Source organism: Rhea pennata, chromosome 8 (genome assembly GCF_028389875.1).
Source record: "Rhea pennata isolate bPtePen1 chromosome 8, bPtePen1.pri, whole genome shotgun sequence".
NCBI lineage: Eukaryota > Metazoa > Chordata > Aves > Rheiformes > Rheidae > Rhea > Rhea pennata.
Genome location: NC_084670.1, coordinates 14,320,845 through 14,344,721, shown reverse-complemented (window position 1 = coordinate 14,344,721; position 23,877 = coordinate 14,320,845). Strand labels below are relative to the sequence as shown.

The 23,877-nt window shown below is 37.1% G+C and overlaps 1 protein-coding gene across 1 annotated transcript in view; it reads left to right on the top strand.

The window, feature by feature from the left end:
• LOC134143630 (vitellogenin-1-like) overlaps nucleotides 1-23,877 on the top strand; it is a 42,723-nt gene that overhangs the window by 5,461 nt on the left and 13,385 nt on the right. Inside the window, exons 5-22 of the mRNA XM_062581820.1 lie at nucleotides 153-314; nucleotides 1,006-1,157; nucleotides 3,906-4,056; nucleotides 4,167-4,324; nucleotides 4,439-4,604; nucleotides 5,677-5,799; nucleotides 7,342-7,560; nucleotides 9,406-9,623; nucleotides 9,706-9,803; nucleotides 14,015-14,139; nucleotides 14,226-14,327; nucleotides 14,416-14,535; nucleotides 14,788-14,977; nucleotides 15,064-15,157; nucleotides 15,276-15,461; nucleotides 20,571-20,715; nucleotides 22,313-22,532; nucleotides 23,432-23,601. Of these exons, the coding sequence (XP_062437804.1) occupies nucleotides 153-314; nucleotides 1,006-1,157; nucleotides 3,906-4,056; nucleotides 4,167-4,324; nucleotides 4,439-4,604; nucleotides 5,677-5,799; nucleotides 7,342-7,560; nucleotides 9,406-9,623; nucleotides 9,706-9,803; nucleotides 14,015-14,139; nucleotides 14,226-14,327; nucleotides 14,416-14,535; nucleotides 14,788-14,977; nucleotides 15,064-15,157; nucleotides 15,276-15,461; nucleotides 20,571-20,715; nucleotides 22,313-22,532; nucleotides 23,432-23,601 (2,799 nt within the window). The remainder of the gene's footprint in view (nucleotides 1-152; nucleotides 315-1,005; nucleotides 1,158-3,905; nucleotides 4,057-4,166; nucleotides 4,325-4,438; nucleotides 4,605-5,676; nucleotides 5,800-7,341; nucleotides 7,561-9,405; nucleotides 9,624-9,705; nucleotides 9,804-14,014; nucleotides 14,140-14,225; nucleotides 14,328-14,415; nucleotides 14,536-14,787; nucleotides 14,978-15,063; nucleotides 15,158-15,275; nucleotides 15,462-20,570; nucleotides 20,716-22,312; nucleotides 22,533-23,431; nucleotides 23,602-23,877) is intronic.

Sequence of the window (23,877 nt, the reverse complement as noted above, 5' to 3'; positions counted from 1 at the left end):
TAGTTTGGCTTTTGGAAAGTACTATGACTAAAAAATATGCACTTCTAATAGGAATTTTGAAACTATAGAGTTAAACAGGAAAGTTCATATGGGGGGCTAAAGGAGCTCTGCTTAGGGATAAACATTCTCTGATTCCATCTAATTTTTACCAGGCCAGCATTGGAGGAGTTTGTAATACTACCTACGCAATTCAGGAAAACAAGAGAGCAAACCTAATGTATGTGACAAAATCTAAGGACTTAAACAGCTGCGAAGGGAAAGTTCAAATGGTCACTGGTTCAGCATACACTCATCCTTGCCGGACCTGCCAGCAGGTAAATTAGAAGGATTATGTTTACATATTTTTATTCTATTTTATTTTATTTTTTATTTTTATATATAAAACATATATGTGTATGGTACATATTTTAAGTAGAACCAGATCTGCTGTATCTAGCTATCTGCAGTTTCTTTCTACATGAGAATCCTGTCTATGGAGCATTAATGATCTGTGCATAAACTGTCATATACTACAGAGATTCCTCAACTAGCTTAAACCAGCCGACTTGAAAAACATTAGTTATCATTGTAAGTTAATTCATCTCCTCTGCAAAGTGAAAAAAACAGCCATGATGTCCAGTTTCTAGTATTCAAGGCAGGTATTTCTGCATCATATTACAATGCAAAGTGTAGGCACAGACGATGTTTACCTCAGATTCCTGTCTTTGAAATAAGAAATCATATGGCTTATACTGCTGCTCAGGGAATGTTTCACCTTCTAAAGGGAATAACCAATGATTTATATTTGGGAAAGGGAATAACAAGCTAACACTTCTTACCTATAAAAGTCTGACCTCTTCCATGGAAGTATACCTTCAGAATTCAGAAAAACTGCCAGTGTGGACAATGAGTAAAACAGCCCTGAAGAATAAGCAGGTTGAAGTGGGTGATACAATACCTTCTAGTCACATAACTTAAAAATTAAATGACTTCCTATTTTCTTTGTCACTTTTTTTTGTTATAAAGAGAAACAAGAATTCCCGGGCAACTGCTACTTACAATTACAAAATTAAATATGCACGTAATGAAGCAGTAATTACACAAGCTGATGTCGAGGAAATCCACCAGTTTGCACCCTTCAATGAGATAACAGGAGGAAATGCTATAGTAGAAGCAAGGTACTGTATATATGCCCTTAATTCTGCAACTCAGCATCTCAGTAATCTGGTCAAACTCCACAACTGAAATAAATCCTTTATTTCCGCAGCCTATTTGCCAGTATTTAATTACATAAAACCCCAAACAGTTCATAAAAACAACCTTCACTGTTAGTTGTAAACCTGAAACACTAGCCAAATGCACATCACTATCCAAATTTTGTTAACTAAACTTGGCAGGGTCTGACTGTTTTATTTCTCAGGGATATTTGATTTATGACATAAAAGCCAAAACAAATGTAATTCCATCTGAAAAATTGTGAACTAATATATTTGCAGTAAAATGCTTTGAAAGACAATTACTTACTGAAAGTAAGTTCCCTGGAAAATAATAATAGAGCAATAGACCATGGAGACTAGTTTGCAAGAAACCTAGATACGACTTTAGATTCCAACATACTTCCTAAGTATTGTGGACTGCTTGCAACTCTTCCATCGAAAGCATTTCTTGAAAGGAAATTAGGTATTGTTGCAAAAAGATTCAGCACAGGACATGTAAAATGTATTTGCTTTTCCACTGGAAAAGTTATGTTTTTCTTAAACAAGTTTTAGGCAAAACAAGAACATGATTGTCGAAGAAATTACACCCCTATTTGTCTTTAACTAAAGCCCCTAAACTTTCAGAGTGTGATTTTTTTTTTTCATCTGCATCAAAATCATCTATTGGTTTTATTTTTTAACTTACCTGCTTTAGTGATGGACTCTGTAGGCAAGGTCATTTTACACACTACTGAAGAGGAAGGCTTTCTACTACAGGTCACTACAGAAGATACACCTCAGTCTCCCTCCTCAGTTGCTGTAATTTTGCATTGCTTCATTAACTTCTGTAAAAATCTAGTAGTTTTCAGTATACAGTTTTGGAAAATGAGACATCAGAAAATTTATGTCAATAAATCCTTGATTAGCTTAATTAATATGATGAATATGTTCAAATTGACCAAACAAAAAAAAAAAAAAAAAAAGATGAAAGCAGCTTTACTATTTCATGCAATCAAGGTATGATAGATATAACTGCAGTACCTTTATCAAATTACAGTCTACTATGAGAGAGCATTGGTCTGGAACCAATGAACCTTTGCTGATTTAAACTTTATTCCTGCAAGCCTGCATGGACTTCCCTACTATTCTTCCTCAGGTATTGACCTCCTCAGAAGGGGTAGTGCCTTTATTCTTCTTCATTTTCTCTGGAACTCTTGCACTGCCCATCAGAAGGGGCCAAGTGTACAATAGGTGGGAAGATGTGGATATGTCATCCAGATCTTCAGAAGTTATTTTTTTTGATGCACTTTCCTTGTAAAATGAAAATCTAATGTGAAGGACTTAAAACATTTGGAAGTGAATTTTCAGTCCTGTTCAGCCTAAACCTCTTGCTGCACCTTTTGAAGCCAAGAGATGTTTTGCTATTGTTTCCCCATTTTAATGCTATGGTCAGTATTCATTTGCTGTTCTGTATGGAGTATAACATTTTCCCATATATTCTAGGCCCATATATCTCTTCCCAAAACATTAAAGATGATGATGTAATAGATTCATCTTTTTTTCATTCTGGAAAGGGGAGTTAAATCTGTCCAAGTGCACCTTGGACATATGCATACATTCTGACCCAAATGCCCTTCCAATAATATTGTGTAAAATTTGAAGAGAGAAAAAAGTCTTGATTGATTCTGTAGCAGTTTATTTTCACATTCCAGTGGCTTCTTTGCAAAGCAATGCTGTGATATTCTGTGCAGCAGTTCTATGAAATCTGTATGGAAGGAGTAGATAGAAATGATATGAAAGATCATCTTAGAGATTCCAAAATAAACATGCCAATTTTCTACAGAGATTTTGAGATACTATACAGTGCATGATATTGGTTTTGAAATGTTTTCAGATGTTCAGTACAAATTCCTGACTTTATTATAGTGTCCTGAATGACCTATTTTAAACATAATTGGCAGGATAGGATGCAGCCCTTTAAATGATAATGTAGTATTCACAGGAAATATTTACAAAGACATTCCCTCATTAGAATTTTTCTTAATAACAAAAGCTGAAGGTTTGGTGCTGTCTGAAAAGTCTCCAAAAACTTGAGTACTCTTCCAAAATTAATCCTGAATTTATCTGGCCCTCTTTGTTTGGGAAATCCAATTTGAAGCTTCATGAAAACCTTTTATCTTCTATAGTCCCCAGGACATTCAGCCTGCCAGGCAAAAGAGGACTGTAATTGTTAAGAAGACTGTAATTGTTCTTATGCTATTAACAATTTTCAATTTCTTTTGAAGCTTTTAGGAAGCATAGCCATTCGAGGACTTTTATGTACTACTTAAAAGGTTGAAATTAAGTGATAATTTCTGAAAAAGTTTCCCGTCAGCTATTCTTCTGTAATCCTTAATTTACTTCTTAAGACACAACACACAGTTCCTGTGATCTTTTTTTAAGCCACAACTTCTCACCTCCCACCTCTTCCTTAAATTCTCAAGCCATCTTAATCCCAAAGGAAGGCAATGGCTAGCTCTGGTCTTGAGCCCTGTGCAGTCCTTCTCATAGTAAGGCTCTGAGCGCTGTGTCCTAGTGCATCTATTTGTAAATACTTTTGTCCCTCGACAACAAAACCCTTTTGAAACAACGGCACTTACATTGCAATGAGGAGAGGCAGAAATACTGCTCTTCTCTTTATATTTTACCCTGCATCTTTTGATGTTATCTCCCTCCGTTCTTCCATTCCAGGCAGAAACTTACACTGACTGATGTGCAAAAGCACATGGCTGAGATCCCACCAAAGGAATTTTGGAAGCGTGGGTCACTTCAGTACCAGTTTGGAAGTGAATTGCTTCAACTTCCTGTCCACTTATTCAAAATAAAAAATGTGGAAAGCCAGGTAAGCTCTAGCCAGACAGATTCTGGGCAGTTTCTTTGTTGGAGGCTTGAATCAGTTCATGTAGGAGAAAGAAGCGTGTGTGAACTTTGTGTATTTTAATCTTCCTGCAGATAGCGGAAAGCCTACAAGATCTAGTAGATAACGCTCATGAACAGGTTCCCAGTGATGCACCTGCAAAAGCCCTCAAGCTTTTGCACCTTTTCCGTGTAGCAAATGAGGAGAATTACGAGTCAATATGGAAACAGTTCTCAAGTCGACCAGCATACAGGTAGCAAAAAACTCAGAGATGATTCTTATTCTGAAAAATTCTGTTGGAGACAATCTGGCATTACCATGTTCAAATGCTGATTTTAGAAAATGGTCATTACCTTTCCCATTACAGGCGCTATCTTTTGGATATAGTTCCTTCAGTTGCCACTCATCACGCACTCAGATTCTTAAGGCATAAAATGGAAAGACAAGAACTCACCAACTGGGAAGCAGCTCAGACAGTGCTTGTCGGTCTGCACTCAAGCGTGCCAACTAGTGATGTGATGGAGGAAGCCACAGTAGGATTCTTTAAACACTATCTACTGGCTATTTATTAATTTTAGCATCTGTCATATTTATTCCTTTGACAAGATTGCAAAGGCTTTGAAAATATAAAGGTTTTATATCCTCTAGTGAGGTTAAAAGGAGTTTATTTCCTGACTGTCTTAAGGGAGGAGAATACAAACCAAAGGGGCAAAAATGAGTCCAGTATGAAACAGAAAAGAAAGAGCAAAATACCCTCAGTGTCAGAGGTTATTGCTACAGACAGTGATTTCTAGTTTTCCTTTGTCCAAATGTACTTTATAGTTACATCAGATCAGATCTCTAACTGAGAGTCCCTGGAAAGACTAGAGAGTAAGAAATACATGTTTGTTATATTGGTTTTGATTAACCTAACAGAATGGGTATAAATCAGAGCAAATCTATTGAAAACAAGGGAATTATGTCAATGTGGAGCTCATGTAGGAGAAAGCATAATGATTTTTACAATTTTGCACATCTCCTGCATGGTCAAATTCTATTCTGATGCAGAAACTTCTATCTGCCTAGCTTGAGTAGACACCATCAAACTTAGAATAGAGCTTTGCCCTCTGTGAAAGCCATTGCAGATCAGCTGCTGCTGTGCTGTAATGCTGTGCTTCCCACCTGAGGAAGTGGTGGGTTTCTACCTCCTGTCAGCTCTCACATTCATATGAAATATTCCTGCCTGCCCAAAGTACTGAAGTCCACTCAGAATATCATAAGTTTTTTGTGCCTATAGCTCTGGCAATTATAAAACGATGATGAGTGCTTTTTGAATAATGTGTGCTTTTCCGTTCTGTAACTGGGTGATTTTCTCCGTTTGGATTATAGTCTGTACAAAACTAAAATCTGGACCACTGTTAAAGCTACAGATCTGCCTTGCAGATGTTTCTTAGAATTACATTATGATTGAATTGTCAAATACAGCAATACTCACTGAATTACTACAAATTTATCAATACAAAAATATTGAAAGCTGGGTATTGCCTTGCATTTGTTGGAAATGTGTTTTTTTTAAATTGCTTTTTCCTTGTTAATTGTGGTAATAAACAACTACTTTCTCCCTAGCTCATTGTGAAAAAACATTGCCCACGCTCAAGTACTGTGCTTGGAAAGGTTTGCCATCTTAGCTATGCATCATTGTGCCATAAACAGTGCTCTTCATCAGATTCCTGTTCAGAATGTCTCCAGGTAACCTGATTTTTATTTATCTTTTAAAAGAAAGCCTAGAGTTTTCTCTTTACTATTCAGAGATCTGCCTTTCACTTTCCCTTTGGGGAAAGGAACCCCAGTCAGTTAAAGACAACATTTTTATCTTTAGGTTAACACAGAAAAGAGAATGAAAAGGAGAAGCATACAATTCATGGCACTTCCTATCTGAGTATTTCTAAGTGCTTTATTGCCAATTATTAACAAAGTCTCATGGCACTGTTCTGAAACACCTCTAAATATAGACATATAACAGACATGTAACCGAAGTGACAAAAAAGCCTCTCTTTTGCCCAAAGAGGTGTAGCCCATCAGTTTGTCAGCCAGAAACAGAACCCAGTCATCTATTTACAGTATGCAGTTTAAATAACAGTAATACGTGCCTGTTTTGCACTGCTCTTAATCAGTAGGCCTCAAAATAATTTAAGGAGTACTATTTCTCCTTTCCTGACATGCCTGTAGTGGTTTATGGAGGTCATCCACCCAGCCACAGTAGAGACAGAAAGAGAACCCAGGTATTCTTGCGCTTGTACACTAGTCAACCCACCATCTTCAGTAAGAGCAGGGAGTTCTCAATGCATTGTGTACCTGCCGTGATTTTTTTCCTATGGAACACAGAAAAGGCCCAATTAGCCTCCTCTGGTTCCTATGTGCATCTCCTGTGTAACAGTTGCCACCAACAAGTTTGAGCTAGTTAAGTACAGGAAGCCCAATCCCAGGGAATATTTGAAAATTCTTCACCAAAGCAAACAATTGTACATGTTATTCAATGTATTTCAAATTTCCATTCAATTTGATTAATAACATCAAAAGAGCTGTTTCTGCAGCATCAATGGATCTCAAATGCGATATTTTAAAGCATAGGAACAGCATTGAAATTATTCTGTGACATTTCAGTGTTTCTTCTGTAGAATCATTGTTTAGTGTTGAAAGCAGCTTTCTACTAGGATTTAGTTATTTTCTCATATTCACGGTCTTCAGACCACTATCTCTAATCTTGTCACATACATAAAATGTGATCCACTTGCTTACAAGGAAGGCTTTTGAATGACCTGGTGATCTCATTCCCAGTTATTAATCCATACTGGAAGCGAAGGGTACAGTCACTAGCTCTATCTTCAGGAAGCTTATTTAAGGGTATGTAGGATTAAACTGTATCTGCATTTTTGCACCTGTCTTAGAACAGTAGGAAGAGATATCCAAAAGGTGTTATTGCAGCTTCCTAACCCACACTGAAAGGCAGTGGGGACTAGGACCTAACTATTATTTTTGTCTTTAAAAATCTTAGTCAATAACTTCAAGGTGTAGGGATGAAGAGGCTGTATATTGCTGCTTTCTCAGCTATACTTGGTCTATGAATAAAATGTCCTATTCATAAGAACAAAAAGAATTTTAAAATATTTAGAATAAGTGAATTGAACATGCTGAAACTATCAAAGAAAAGCCAAACCTCAAACACAGGCTGGGAGATGGGATATAAATAAGAGCTGGAATTGAACAGAAAAATTGTTTTCTTTTTTTCAGCTACTTCATGGTTTTGCAGGAGAGGCATTGAGCAAGTCTAACACAGAAGAAATTTCCATGGCCTTGAAAGCCCTTGGGAATGTGGGACATCCAGCCAGCATCAAGCATATCAAGAAATTTTTGCCAGGATATGCATCTGGTGCCTCAGATCTGCCACTCAGAGTTCATGCAACTGCTGTGATGGCGCTGAAAAACATAGGCATGAGAGACCCAAAAATGGTAAGAAAGTAAAGGTATCTCCCTTGCAGTTATCATAACTGTATGTATTGCTCCTAACTGATGCTGGAGGAGGGGCAGGACAAGCAGTTTTTAAAGTATAGCTGTAATATGTTTTCTTTAAAGTAATTAACCATTCGTAAGTGGTCATGTCTTACTCCTTTTGACATTAACTGCTAGTATTTCAAAATGCAGCAAAAATGCCATTAAAAGGATATATTCATTACCCTGTTGTTGAAGACAAAGCAGTATTTCCATTGCAGTTTTCCAAGGACGTTAGACCAAAAGCTAAATTATTGACCAAAATGTGTTTAGCGCTACTTAAATTTTGGTATGTGAGAGAATCACAAAACAAGATTCAGAGAATTGACATTTAATACTGAGTGTCACATCTAATCATAATTCAAGACTAGATCATATTGTAACTAGATACTAAAGGTTTGCATCTTAATTACAAATTTAAAGACATTAAGTCATAAACAGAACATTTACTAAATGTGACTTTTGTCCCTGAACAAGATAATGATTAGATATCATATACAATGGTTAAACAGGCATAATCTCATCTACCGCAGACACGATTTTACTATCATTTTCACCTGAAAACAATCTACTTCTAAAAGGAAACCTTGCATTTTCAAGTTTTTTCCCTTTATATTGAAATTTTTATATAATTTTTATATAAGACTAGTCTTAACATAAAAAGACCATTAAAAGGCTCTATTTAGCCATTTTCTTATTAAACTGTATGAGTTTTTCTTTTTTTTTTTTTTTTTTTTTTTTTGCATGTAACTCCCAGTTTGAGTGCATATATTGATCCACAGACAATAGTGTGCCAGGGTATTCTTTTAAGCAAAAGAATAATACTAAAGTGCCAGGGCTAGATGTGGAAAAGATGTGGAAAGAAACACTAGGAAGGTTAGAAATTGGGGTATTTGCTGGGAAAGAAAAAAGTTGATCTGATGTTTGAAAATGGCGCTGTGTCTATGAGTGCACTTTGGCCCAGCTTTCCACATATGACCCAGACCACTGTTTAGCATTTCTGGAGGAAATTGATCTGGAGCTGGTTAGTGAGTGTGACTGTACCTTTCATTGTCCAAAAAACAGTTTAATCCATGGTCTGTGGCTAGCCACACACCCACACTGCATTAAACAGCCTGTCACTTTTGTTGCCCAATATGAAAAGGTAGTTATGTTTAGAATGAGGCTACTGCATCCTTGCCACTGCTTTTACCTTAGTACTTGATAGTCACCATAGTTAAATTAATACCACCAACTGAGATGTTTCCAAAGTTTGTTGAAATTATTGGATGAGACCTTTAATTGGAGAGCAGGGATGTGCACTGTCCTAAGCAGGAGCTACACTGTGCAGGCCGGGGCCAGAAGGGGATTAGACAGCCCAAGCCCTGCCTGAGGTTGGGATCAAAGGCTTGAGCACAGCTCTTGGGAGATGTTCCAGTATGAAATTAGTGATTAGAAATAAGGCATATCTTTATGAGTAGGGACAAGTGACACTTCTCAGGTATATGGTCAGTTCTTGAAATCACTTCTGCCTAGAGTGGTTATGCTGCAGATATATTTTGCTTTAGCTCAAAAAGATATAGTAAGTTTGATACAGAAGTTATCCAGAGAAGTTCCTTGGCTTTGATTGTGTAAGAAGTCAAAATACATTACCATAATGCCCTTTCCAGCCTTCAAACTATGAAACCAGAAACTTTGTTGCCCAGATAATTAAATTAGTACAGATTTGTACTCTACCAGTGATGAACAGATTATTTACCAATGACAAACAGCTATTAGAAAACTGGTCAAACATATGATAAATTTGAATATATCTTTTATTTTCAGGTACAGGTTATTACCCTTGAGATTTTCCTGAATCACAAAATACATCCTCAGCTCCGAATGTTAGCTGCCTTAGTTTTGCTTGGAACCAAGCCAGGTATTCCTATACTGATGACATTAACTGATGCTGTGCTGAAGGAACCTAGCATGCAAGTGGCAAGTTTCATCTATTCTCACCTGAGGGCTCTGGGTAGAAGCACAGCTCCAGATCTACAAGTAATGTAAGGAAAACCTGCATTCCTTCTCTAAAAGAACTTGTTATAAACTTACTGAGATGTTAATATGCTCACTGAATCTTTTCAGGGCTTCTGCCTGCAGAATGGCTATTAGAGTATTAAGTCCCAAATTTGACAGATCTGGATATCAGTTCAGCAAGGTCTTCCGCTTCAGTATGTTCAAAGGTAAGATTCAAATTCCTTGCTCTAACATTAAGAATCTGAAGATTTTTTTGAGAAATAAATACAGGTTAGTATGTGAAACATACAGTATGTGATCCCAGTTCTACGAGATAGCTGCATATTGCTCCTCCCTGTTCTCCTACATTTAGAGAAAGAAAAATCTCAGGCTCTCTATTTTGAGAGTGCTTAGGTCCTGATGTATTTCACATTGTACATAGCCAACATGAAATTACCAGAGGGCTTGTGGGTCTCTAACTCTCCACTGTCATTAGCCACTGAGACACATGCTCTTGTATCAAATGCTGTAGTCTCAGCAGTGCTTAACAAATTTCATACCATTGTTCAGCACCAAACAAACAGAAGGGACCTAAATTACTGCTGAAGTAGGTTAATTTCTACTGGTGTGAACACCTACAACTCTTGCTGAATTCAAATATAATGCTAAATGCTCTTCACCCTCAACAGTGCCCACTGACACAGCAAACACTGAAAATGTTCAGATGTGACAATTCATTGCACCCATGAGCAGCCTTCTCAGGCTTATGGCTACAGATATTCCTTGCACTTTCCTCCAGAATTCTTTACTAGAATGAGCAGATCCATGTACAGGATCTGGAGGCAGGCCAGTTAAATCAATGGGAGCTGCGTGTAAAAATCAAGAACATTAGTAGTTAGAAGGGAAAGGACAAGCTTAGGAGACTAGCTCTTGCTGGGCAAAATTGTCACTATTTCCATTTTCCATTTATATTATATTTCTCAGAGGAGATTTTTTTTAAGCAGTTCCCCTATGTAAATGAGTGTGGCAGCCTCAGTGATTTGGCATATGTAGCTGGCAGACTAGGGAGAATATATCTACAAACACCGTCTCCTTACACATGCTGTTTATCTAAGAGCACTCAGATGTTTTTAGTACTTCTGCTTTTTATCAGAACATATAAAGCTTCTTTTCAAAGTAATCAATAGAAAAGAGACTCTGAAACATCTGAAACCTGCAGTGCTAAGTGTACAAGTACTTTTGCCCTTTTTTTTTGAAGGGGGAGGTAGTTTGGAATGCTTTTGTAGATGTTACTGTTGTCCTTCCTCTGTTTCATAGATTTTACATGACCATTTAATCTGCTGCATAATAAAAATAATATATAACACATAGAGACCACAGCTATATATATATTACACATGCTTGTTACCTCAGAGATGGAGATAGAGAGTGCATGAGGAAGTACAGTCACTAATATGCGCTGTGTGAACTTTTGTACCATTTAAAATGCATTCAGGGAGAGGTACATTTTCCAGTAATAAGCAGATGCATGTTTCTAGTTTTAGGTACTCATTTTCTCTTCTTATTCTCGCTTTTAAAATGAAGCTGTCTTAGTGCCCACACAGTGGGAAAGAAGGGTACCGTACGCATCAGGGTAGCTGGCAAAGGGCTACGTGGAATGAATTACTTTGTTCTCGCTGTAGCCTCAGAATGTAGCATATCAGTGAATTGCTGCTACGTTTGGTGAAGACTGGGGTCAGGAATTTGGTTAGTATGCAGATATGATGTTTAGACTTCCTGTTCCTGAGGACTAAGGAACACGACTCTTCTCTCACACATGTTAATTTTATACTTAGATAACTCAGCTGGCTAAATGAAGTCAGTCCTATATTACACTGGTGTGGAGGAGGATCCATCCTCCACCTTTCTGATTTGATTTGTCACCACTAGTCACAGGTGAAATGTATTTCCATGAGCCCATTCTAGAGGAGTTACCATAGTGACTGCATTAATGCAGTACCTATTCCCATGCTAAAAACAAAAATGTGCCCTCAGCTTCAGATCTTTGTGGTGCTAGATACTGAATTTTTAATGACAGTCACTAATGTCAGCTGAAAGTATCTCTAATCTGGAATCTGTCACACTTGGCCACCATGAATAGTGTTTTATGCTCTACAAACTGTAACTGAAATCAAAGAGATGACCCAGGTACTGCTCAATGTGAAGACTGACAGAATCTGACTCTCAATATGCACAACGTCTTGTGGATTTATATGATGAGACGTGTACTGATATTTGGAGGTATCAAAGACTGCTTTCTTTCATCATTTTTTCTTTCCCTCTTCCTTGGGCATGACATTTAGTCAGATATATGCAGATGTCATCAAGCTGTCATAATGAAGTGGCTACAGTGCATCATCTGACTATGTCAGTGTGATTTTTCATTGGCAAATATTTTCTTAGAGCATTAGAGTTTTGTAATGCTTGAGGTATGGAAAATATCCATGCTCTCTTCGGGTTCATGAATTCTGTATAATCATTTAATCATTTATGAGCATCACTTCTTATTAAGTATCAGAAAGTACCATATTTGTTTTAACTACCAGATTTCATAGTTTCAGGAACACAAAAAAGAAAGCAGCTTTAACAAAGTGACTAAAAAGTACCATATCTGATTCCAGTGGTGGGTCCACACAGTCCATAACACCTAGAACTGTTCTGGCTAAGCTCATTCAGCAAAAAGTTAGGCTTCATATTTTGAAGTCTCAAGTCAGTTTGTATGCCCCAGTGTGGCATCACTTCAGTTGTTATGTTCTGTGGGTTCAACATTAAAATGTGAGCTTTTGTCATCTCTTCCTTGCTGCCTGCTGCATGTTCTACACTGCTTCCTCTGCTATCAATGAGATGGCATTTCAATTCCAGGGAGTGTTACTGAATTGCTTACATTGTAGCTAGACAGCACCTAGGAAAATAAAGGAGTCTAATGCAGCAAGAGAGTGCAGGTGACCTAGCAAAATGCCAGTTCATACAGATTTAGTAGATCTAAATCTGTTGTCTTTCCAGTAGATTTGTTTTCAAATACATGAAAAATTGGAATCTGTCCCAAGAAATTAGAAATCAAAATCCATCCCAGTAATCTAATACTGTATAATTCAGTATGCGAAATAAACAGGGGTCAAGCAACATGCATCTGGACCTCTGTCATGCATGCTTGGATTCAAGCAGGAGTAGCAAAGTACTTGGTCCACAAGTAGGAGGTTATCTGAAACTCAGAAAAGAGGCACTAGAGAAGGTACTCATAAATCCACACGTTTGTGAGCTAAATAATCTTGTCTAATCTTTACATTTTAGCTGTGTTATTTATTGGAGGTTAGCTACTCCTTTTTCTGGAAGGAAGTCAAAGACTAATTCCCTGTCATAACTTTTGAAAATGTATTAATAATTTCTGTAAATGTACTAATATTGTTGAGCTGGATCTGGAACTGAAATCATTGGATGGGATCTTCCAGGGCTCTGCAGTTACCCTGGTTGTACTGACTTTCCAAAGCTCATTTCTGGTTATGGTGGGATTTTGAGGCCAATTAAATTAGTATATGGTGTCTATGTCTAACATGAGGATAGCAGAAATTTAACGTAGGGACTCCTAAAACACTTTCCTATCCTCTAACTAGTGTAGGAAGAGAAGAGGGAGAAGAGTTGGAAGAAAAGAAGCATGACAGGGATGTCTACATATTCTGTTGGCCTTGAAACCTAAGCAAACTTAGAGAAGCCTTGGGATTACTTTAACTTAGAACACTGGGCTGTATAAAGCTGCACCAAGATCAGGGACAATATATGACTACGCTCTGCACTGACTGTCTTTATCTAAGAACATTATAGATGATAAAGCTAAAGTAGAGAAAATACACACCAATTATATTTGTTCAGCGTTTACGTGATAGTTAACATTAACTTAACAATTGGATTGTTTCATGTAGAGTTACAGCGTTGGGAAATAGGTATGTTAACTTTCCTTTTAGTTGTTTGGGAGTAAAATCCACACCATACTATCTGTCCCTATAGGACATCTGTATCACTTTCCCTAAACTAAGGATGGCAAATATGTTTCAATTTCTGATTCCCTTTGTCAAGTTACCTTGTATGATTGTCTTATAAAAGCATTTCATAAGCTGGTATTACAGAATCTGACCGGATGTAAATGATTTACCATAAGCAATTGGAAAATAGCATAACCACTATGCAATGAACAGGAGGCTTGTAATTTTGTCCATTAATAGCTCAAATATGCAGAATATTCTGTTTATGACTGGTTTACACTATTAGTTTTATAGCTGGGTTTTCTCACCTTTTTCATATCATGCTGTATCTGTTGTCTAATACAACTAGCAAATTGATACAGTCTGCACACTGTGGCTTTAAAAACTAACTGCGCTGTGTTTTACTGCCTGTTTTCCTTTAGAGTTTCTTATGAGTGGACTGGCAGCTAAATTTTTGGTATTGAATAACGCAGGCAGCACAATTCCAACAATGGCAATGTCCCAGCTGCAGACACATTTTTTTGGAAGAGTTGCTGATCCCTTGGAGGTAATTGGGTTTGCCTACAGTTTACCACCTTATCCCTTCTTTTGAACATCATCCAGGGGGCATTTCAACTTTTCTGCTTCCCACAGGTGGGAATAACAGCTGAAGGGCTGCAGGAGATGTTGGCTAAAGGTTACTCCCCTGACCAGGACTGGGAGACTGACCATGACTTCAAGGAAATCTTGAAAACGGTAAACTCTTAGGAAAAAGAAAATCTCGAAGGTATTACTATACCCAAAATCTTATGAAGAGTCAGACTTCCTTCTTCTTCTTATGCAGCTTTCTGACTGGAAGGCCTTCTCTAGTGACAAACCTTTTGTATCAGGCTACCTGAAGATGTTTGGCCAAGAGTTATTCTTCGGTGGACTTGACAAAAACACCATCCAAAATGCATTGCAGGTATTACTTCAGTAACATCACCAGATAAGCATCAAAAGCTTTAAAATACTGATTCTTCCACACATTTCCTTGCTTTTTTAACTTTTAATTCTAGAAGGTTTTTTATCCTTAGTGTTAATCAAGGCAAATAAATTCAAACTTTGATCAGAATTAACTGTAATCATTGGTGGCAGACATTCTCCAGAAGAACAGTTAATGAAACAGATCGCGATATTCAAGTTCTGCTTATTTAATTGAACTTTATAATTTCAGGCATGGTATGGGCCTGATGAAAAAATCCCCTCAATAAGGAGATTCATCAGTAGCCTTCAAAGTGGTGTAGGGAGGCAGTGGACCAAGGCTTTGCTGTCCTCTGAGGTCCGCCATATTGTGCCTACCTGCACTGGATTCCCAATGGAGACAAGCTTCTATTATGCATCTATCACAAAAGTGACGGGAAATGGTAACGTATTTCAAGACTTTAGCAATACAAACATTGTTGTCAGGATTGCAGTTTTTTTAACATCTTGTTTGCTTTCTTTGCAATAGTTCAAGCACAGATTACACCTTCTCCAAAGTCTGATTTCCGACTGACTGAGTTACTAAATGCCAACATTAGGCTGCGATCCAAAGTGAGTCTAAGGTAAATACTTAGCATAAAACAAGAGAATCATATTTCCAAGCGACAGAAGCCAGTCATAAAAATTCAACAGCTATTTATTGTATGTACATAATTTTACCATCTCATTTTAACTTTTCAGCATGGCTAAGGACATGACCTTTGTAATGGGAATCAATACACAAATGATCCAGGCAGGACTGGAAGCACATGCCAAAATGAGTGCTCTTGTCCCTGTGAATGTTGTTGCCACCATCCAGATGAAGGAAAAAAGCATCAAAGTTGAAATTCCGCCGTGTAAAGAAGAAACTGATGTTATTACTGTAAGGTAGGCCACAGCATTTCTTATCTTTCTATGTAGCAATATAGAATCTTTCCAAATAAAATGAATCATTTGCTTAGGGATAATGCCTTTGACAGAGGGTTTGGGTAACTGGCAGTGACTAGTGAAGTTTATTTAAATTAAACATAATGAAGTGAACCAAAGCTTTGTTTGGAAATATGCTGCATCTCCTCTAGTGGCCACTTGAAAATCTTCTTTAGGACCATTTCTTTTAGTCCTTGAGACTCCCAGGTTATTTAAAGCACATATGGCATAAAACCTCTATCCCAATACATATATTTGTACTGAAGACACTGTAATACTCTAAACTTGAAGACATATGAATCCTATCAGTTATATAAAAACAACCCATATATATTTGCACTTGATGCTCTAAAGTGTAGAGGACTTGGTGTTTCTTGTGTTTTTATCTGGTTTCCCTGTGGCTGGCATCTGGTTTTCTTGCCTCTTAGGTCTACTTGATTTATTATCAGTGCATGCAATTACTGGAAAACTATTGTAGCCAGATGCCAAACAAATGAAAACAGATGGAAATACAAGCACAAAGAGACAGAGAAAACAGAAAGAGTATATCCAAGGAATCAAAGCAGTAGACCAAAGCTTAGAAAACCTTCACATACACACAAGTAAAAACACTGAGAAAAACAAGCTAAAAATTCATTATAAAGGAAAAAGCATTGCTAGCAAAAGAAATCAGCTGTTATATAATCCGCAGAAATGTTAACAAGTTTCTACTCTAGAAATATGGCCGTTATGAAAGAGCTCAGTTGCATGATCCAGCTGCAGTTAGTATTCATAGCTGCTGACCCAGAGGACCTCTGCAGGTCTCTTCAGTTTAGCCACCATAGAGACTAATCATTATTCTCTCTTACTCTTCAGTAGTCACAGACCATCTTAATAGGCAGCTGATATCACAGCCTCCTCCCAGAGATGATTCCTCCAATCCATCAAACATGATTGTAATCAGGCTCTCCATGTAGAGGAATGAGTGCTTCCACAATTCACAGAGCAATGGTTTAGATGTATTTGAGCTTTTTGGGCACCACAGCTCAAAAGCTATTTGTTTGATTCCTTGTGAAAACCACAACAGTCCATTCCTAAGGTCATCTGGGATGGCAAACAGCTGCTCTCACTAGTTGTTATTGTTGGAGAGGGCAAGATAGACATCAATGAACTCAGAAAGGATACTGAACTGAATTAAGAATATTGGGTATTAATATGGAATTTAGAGCCTCAAGATGGGCTATTAATTTTAGCAGAATGATCCTCCTTGCAAAACAAAATAAAAAATATTTTCCTCGTTTGAGTAAGGGGGGAATCAGATCAGACACAAAAGGGTTAAGTGTCATGCTGAAAAGCATAAATCAAATTAGGGTCAGAAGCAGGGAATTATAACTGAGGAGCCTATGAGTTCCAGCCCAAGCACTACTCTAGACCCTGCAGCATTATCATTTATGAAGTGGAGTACTCAGCTGGAAATAGCTCTATAATGCCAAGCTTATAAGGAAGCTGATACTTACTAGCTAACTTTTAGAACCATCTTTTCTCTTTTTTCTTTTTTTTTCTTTTTTTTTTTCTTTTTTTTTTTTGGCAAAAAGCATTGCAGTTCACTGTTACAAAACAAATGATCAGTGGAAATCACACAGAACAATGAAAGAGCAATGAGTACAAGTGAAGGTAAAGCAATAACTGGAGAATGATGCAATACTGAACTGCATCACTGAGGAGGTCAAGTAACAAGCAAAGTAAAATCTGAAAAGTGTGAGGAGAAACAAGTGGCATGATATGTAGAGAGAAAGAATGCATGTATTTTCTATATAAAATGAGTCCAAAAGCATAGTTTGACACAGCCTTTATCTTCCTTTTGCATAGCTCCACCAAAAAAAAAAAAAAAAAAAAAAAAACAACTTAATATTTTAGAGAGATTCTGACACTGTCTCCTGAGAGCTTTAAATTCACCATTTAAATAAATGGTTCTAGAAAGCTATTGCTCTTTCAGTCATTTGTGAGCTATGTTCGAAATATTTTAGTATTAGGCACTTTTGCTTGATGGTCAGTGACTTAGCTCCTGTTGTATAGTGATATTAAAGGCAGTTATGATATAATATTACTTTCCCCATCACCTCTTACACCTAAACTGGGGAAGTAAACAGTCTTCGATAGCATTTAGTTCAGTTATATCATATAACACATATATATATATATATAACAGAGGTTATAACCCATCACAACTGTGGGATTTATATGAATTTCCAAGAGCTAAAAAGAAATCACAGATTCAAAAAAATAAAAAAGAAAAAAAATAAAAGAAAAAAAGAAAAAAAGCCTTAAAAACCTTTTGTGCTTGAAAGATTGCATTCCCAATAATAAGCACAATATTAAAGACTCAACTTTTTCTATAGCAAAATCAGAGCAAAATCATTAATCATGCTATGTAGAGAATATATAGCATGTGTTTTATTTCAATTCTATCAAAGTCAAATTTAATTTAAAATAATAGTTATTTTTAACTCTTTTAATGTAATTATTTGGTATACCACAGATGGCTACTTAAATACACATCTTAATAAAATTTACAGGAAGAAGTAAAAATCAAATAAACTTCAGAGAAAATTAGAGCCCTGTGATTAAAGTATAAATATGGAGAGCTGCCAAAGAATGCACTTTGCAAATATATCACATACTCATAATGACAGGCTACTGAAATATATGCATAGTCTTGAATAGTGCTTGTATCATGGGGCTTTTTTGCTTGTTTTAACTGTAGGAAAAACAGGAATTGCTTCACATGGGCATCTTATAATATGAATTACAAAATTACAGTACTGTATACAACATGTATAAAGGAAAATGCAAAAGAGTCGGTGCATGAGCTCACAAGACAGCGCTGTGTGTTTGGGGACAGAGGAGGGAAGTGACATCGCACTCCACGTCTTCATTTTTATAACACCCTTGTACCAAGGTCAGAAGGATGCTGGGTAGGAAAGACAGGAACCTTCATTTCACTGCAGTGGAGCAAAAGTCGAGGATCTGGTGCTAGCATTATCACATGCTTCTCATTTATTATTCTCATTTATGCCATGCTTTAAAACCCGTTAAAAATAGTTTGGGGGTGATTTTTTTGTGTTTGTTTTAAACACACATTGAGCTCTTCTGTCTGCAAGTTATGGATGTATATAAGGCCACACTCACTGAAACATTAATGGGCCCAACACAGTGGAATTGCTTGCCCCTTCCCCATGCAGTGAATTTGACTTATACTATAGCACAGCTTCTTCTCTCATCCAAAAAATACACTAATACATATTGGAAAATCTCCCTTTTATATTTTCTCCCTTGTGTGGGATCAGAGAGAACAGATTCTTTCATACCATAGCTTTAGGCCTTCTTTGTGACTGTTTTTTCTTGTTAAAGCACCAGAGCTAGCTCTTGTAGCCTATTTTTACTGTGCTGTGTGATTCTGCAGACATTGACATGTGTCACCTGTGATGCAGCTACATTTGTCAGCTCTCTGTGCTCAACAGGAAGGAATCGATCCTCCACTTTCATTAGGTGGCAGGAGCAGAATATTGGCATAAAAAATACAAAAAAAAATGGAAAAGAAACCCCAGAGCTTTCTCCTTGGAGATCCAGCCTGCAGTTCAGTGGTCATTTGAATTATTGAATGGGATTAAAATAAAAGCCATTTCCTTTCTTTGTCCCTTTACCTAGATGAGCCATCTGAAATGCAAGTTGATTTGTATTTTCTTTTATCCACTCAGCTTGTTAGGAAGAATATTTTATTTCAGATTCCATTCTTCAAGGTTCTACTCTCACCCAGCGTGGAGCGTTGCTGTCATGTCCTTATCTTAAAAAAAGAGAGAGATGGAAAAGAAAACAAAGCCCACAGGTGACACACGTTTTATTGAGGTGTTCCACATGAAGTGCAATTGTGTGCTTTACAGTGCACACAGCACGGCAGGAGCCTTCAAGAGGAAGAGGGCACTATCAAATGAATACAAAATCATCTTTCAAGTAGGTTAGATTGGAAATTCTCAGACTAGTACAGTGTGGACCATATTAAAATAGAGACCATTTTGAAGGCCATCATTCCATTCACTGTCACAAAGGCCACCTCCATTGACACGCCACAGTGACCCCATAGCACTTTATACATGAGCAACAGTACATGGGGAATTTTGAGCTTGATGTCCGTGATGGTAAATGGTAATAAGGTAAAGTTAGTAAATGTTATTAGCTGAGGGGAAAGAGGTTTCTTCTCTCAAAAGTGTTCAATATTCAAGATGTTTCCCTGACTCGGACAAAATTTATCATTTTTTTTAACAACTTCCTTGGAGAACCTAAAGTAGCCAGGACCTCAGGATATTTGTCTCAGTTTCCTGTTGCATCTTATGTCACTAGACCTGGATCCTAACACCCTTTGCCCCACAGCGTAGGAATCTGAGTATAGAAGGGTTTTATGTAAATAGTCTCTGGACCTTCTGATATGTCTCTCTGATGTCTTACCAAGTCATGAATCTGTACCAGTAAAATTAGATCAAGCTCCAGACACTTCCTTTGATGAGTCTAGGCTTCTTTCTTAACTATACTTTAATAAAAGTTGAAGCAGAAACAGCATTTAATAACTACCACTCCCTAGTGTTTTTTGGAATTATGGCAGTATTTTTTTAAATATATCATTACAAGAAATGAGAATCAAGTTTAGCAGCAAATATGCAGAAGCTGAGTTGAAAAGTTTTAAAGAACAATATATCCAAATAAGAAATCCAAGGTTTTAATATCTTTAATGCTTCTAAGTGGCCTATTCTTAAAGACATTAGACATACAAAAATTCCCATTAACAACAGTGCTTTTACACTTTCAGACTGTCATGTATAGGTTAATTGAGCTGTCTGCCCCTGACATGGGTCCAAGTTTTTATTCACTCTTTGCAGTCCTTGAAAATATCAATGGCAGGAAAGATGCTGTAAATATCTGTAAAGCAATTTGCAAGGTATGATACTTCTTGCTGAGTACATGCTACAAGACATTATTCAGGTCTTTTGCTCGGCAGTGCTTTATTGATACAGATTCCCCCCAATGTTTATTCTGCAGGTCTAAGACATTTGCTGTTACACGGAATGTCGAGGATTTGGCTGCTAGTCAGATGACTCCAGTTCTTCTACCTGAAGCAGTGCCTGACATAATGAAGATGTCCTTCGATTCAGATTCTGCATCAGGCGAGACTGATAACATCAGGGTAATTGATGTAGGGTCTGACTATTCCTTTTTTGACTTTTAATCAGTGGGAGACCATTTCTTTTTATCCATAGGAGGAATGTATGATTCACCTTTGACCAACGCTATTTCTCTTAAAGTAGGTCAGGTTCAATCTAATGACACAAATAGCCCTATAGTAACATTATTTTAAAATCTGGAGTGTAATCACATCCAACTTGCATCACCATTTTCAGGAGCAAGAGCATTTCTTTGGTAATTAATTTTATACTGCCATCTACAGGATGGGCTCACAATCTTTAAAGTCCATTGTAACCATTAAGCAATAATTACATCCCTGGGACAATCATATTATTTCACCAGACTGCTTCAGTACTTGACTAGTAGAACCAAATGTAATGCTTCTAGGCTTGGGCTCTCCTAATTCAAGGATGGATATCAATTTATGTGTCAAATCAAATGACTTGATGAGCTACAGTTTTCACCAAAAGTCAGTACAGGCTTTCTACTAAGGACAGCATCATGAAGACATCACCATGACAATAATTCAGTGAAAGATTGGCAAGGGCAAGGAATACACTGCCCTGTTTCAGTTTCATTGTAGTCCTGCAACTCTAAATGGTTTTCAGATAAAATAAGAGACAACCAGAGGGTGAGTACGGCACTTTCCTACAGAGAAGTCCATACGCAAACGTGCTGTCAGTTACAGAAATTTCCAGTATGGTGGAACAAGCCAGGTTCTTCTACTTTGTGCCTCTGTGTTATGCATCCTGAAAATATAGCACTCTACAGTTAATTTTAAATGAGTAGCAATTGTAAAATGGCCCTAACTTGAGCATCTTCCAGTATCATTAGAATTTCCGTTGGAAAAAAAGTGATTAGCATCAAAATTCCATTTTTTTTTTTTTACTATGGCTCACACAACTTGGGAATCTTATCAGACAGAATAATCTGAGCAAAAAAAAATAATTGCAAACTTTGTCTAACATGTAAAATGAAAGCTTGTGGTTATGTGTCTTCAACTATTTGCTTCATCGCTCTAAGAAATCATAGCTTTGATTTCATGGATTTGATTCTTATTTTAATTAATTTTAATTCATTCTTCTGGGAGCATTGCTTAGCATATGTGTATTACATACTTTAGGGCAGAAACTTCTAATATCTGATATGCTTTGACCACCTAGGAAATCTCTCTGGTCTTCTTTGATATATCCTTAGATTCTTGTCAGACCTCAACTCTGACATAATTTGCATGGACTTGGATAAAGATTATGTAGTTTGACTCAATCATGTATTAAAGAACTCCAGTTGATCTAGAGCGCATGCAGATTTCTCAAGAATCTGTTAATGCAATTTAATAAAAGGAAATAATTAGATTTATTTTTGTCATATAACTTTCTGGATCCTGAAGCTCTTTCTATTTTGGATAGTGTAATCAAACCATTCAGTTGATAACTGCATGGTATTGAAAACCATGTTGGTCTATATCACAGTCTTGCTTTCTCATGGAAAATGATTAATTCCTTCTGCAAAATATATAACTATTACTGAAACAGGAGTCATAGCATGCTAGAATTTCTCCTACTGTTATCCAGCATGACTTGTGTATTATCTAATAGGACAGACAGTCTGCAGAAGATGTTTCATCAGGAAGGTCCTTTTCCGTTGGACACTCATCTTCCCAGAAGGAACCATTTGTTCACTCCATGTGCTCCAATGCAAGTACATTTGGAGTTCAAGTGTGCACTGAAAGGAAAAGCATACATGCAGCATTTATCAAAAATGTACCTCTTTATTACTTAGTTGGAGAACATGCACTTAGAATTAGCTTCAAACCAGGTAAATACAATCATGCATAAAAAGAAAGTAATGCATGTGTTTTTGTGTGTGTATATAGGTATGTGTGTGTATATATATACATATATATATATATACTTGTTGTATTTTAAGTACCGTTAAAACTACTATTAGAGCTTTCAAGCCTGCCAGTACTGGCAGCAGGTTACACTTGTAGCAGGAATCTATTTCTCCCTTGCTTTCAGCAGTGATTTCTCAGCTCTCTTAATAGGTGGCCATACAGCACAGCTCCACTCTGCATGCTCTGTGTGAGGCAGACTTGATCTGTGCCAGCAGAGGGTGTCCGATGTATCGCGAAACGTTGGATTTGGGATGCAGGCACAGAGCAACTGGACATGGGCAACGGACCTGATACAGCATCCTAGAGCTATGCTCTAAAAGCCCAGATTCTTAAATGGAATTATGGATTACTCTTGCCAGGGTCTAGTCCTTAATGTCTTAATCCATGATCATAAGAAGTGAAAGCACAGCGTGCCACTGAATCTGGGTCTCCTAAGTATCACACTAATGACCACTGGGCTGTTCTTTACCCGAATACTTGTAGAGAGTCAAGTTTCAATTTCTTTCTGATGTCTAATTTGCTATCCTGCAGTGTTATTTGTTTAAGCAATCCAGTTCACTCACTCGCATCTACTGATGACTATTTCTTGACTTGGTAAGAATCTAGTGCTGTGGTAACTTTGTAAAATTTGCTTATGAACATTCAGGTCTTATACAAGTATTTTACCAGTTATTGAATACCAGAAATAATCAACAGCATTTGCATTTTCAGAGGCAAAAGAATGTCTAAATAAATTGTGGAAAAAATGTTTTATTCTAACATTCAGTTGCTATTAGTAACAGCTATTAGTATACTAATATTAATTTTTGTGCAATTTCAGTTTATACAGAGGCACCCATTGAAAAAATACAAGTCACAATTCAAGCAGGGGCCCAAGCTCCTACAAAAATGGTACGCTTAGTAACATTTGAAGATCCAGAGACACAAGTATCTTCCAGCAAAGAAGCAATTAAAAGAGTGAAGAAAATCCTTGATGATACTGATGGCCAGGTATTTTGTAAAAATCCACTTTCCAGATTTGTGGGAGACAATACACAAAGCTTAGTTATTTATACTGCTTTTACTAAATAGCCCTCTTTGTTTACTTAGTACACAAAGATTGGAAAATAGAGAAAATCTTTTAGGTACACAAGACTTTCTGCATGTCATTTTTTCTTTAGTTCATTTCTTTTGCAATCGGTGAGGTGAGGGAGATTAGGGAGAGCTGGTTGGTTTTGCTGGTTTCTCTGAAGATCTCTGGCACAATTACATAAGGCCTAAAGATCT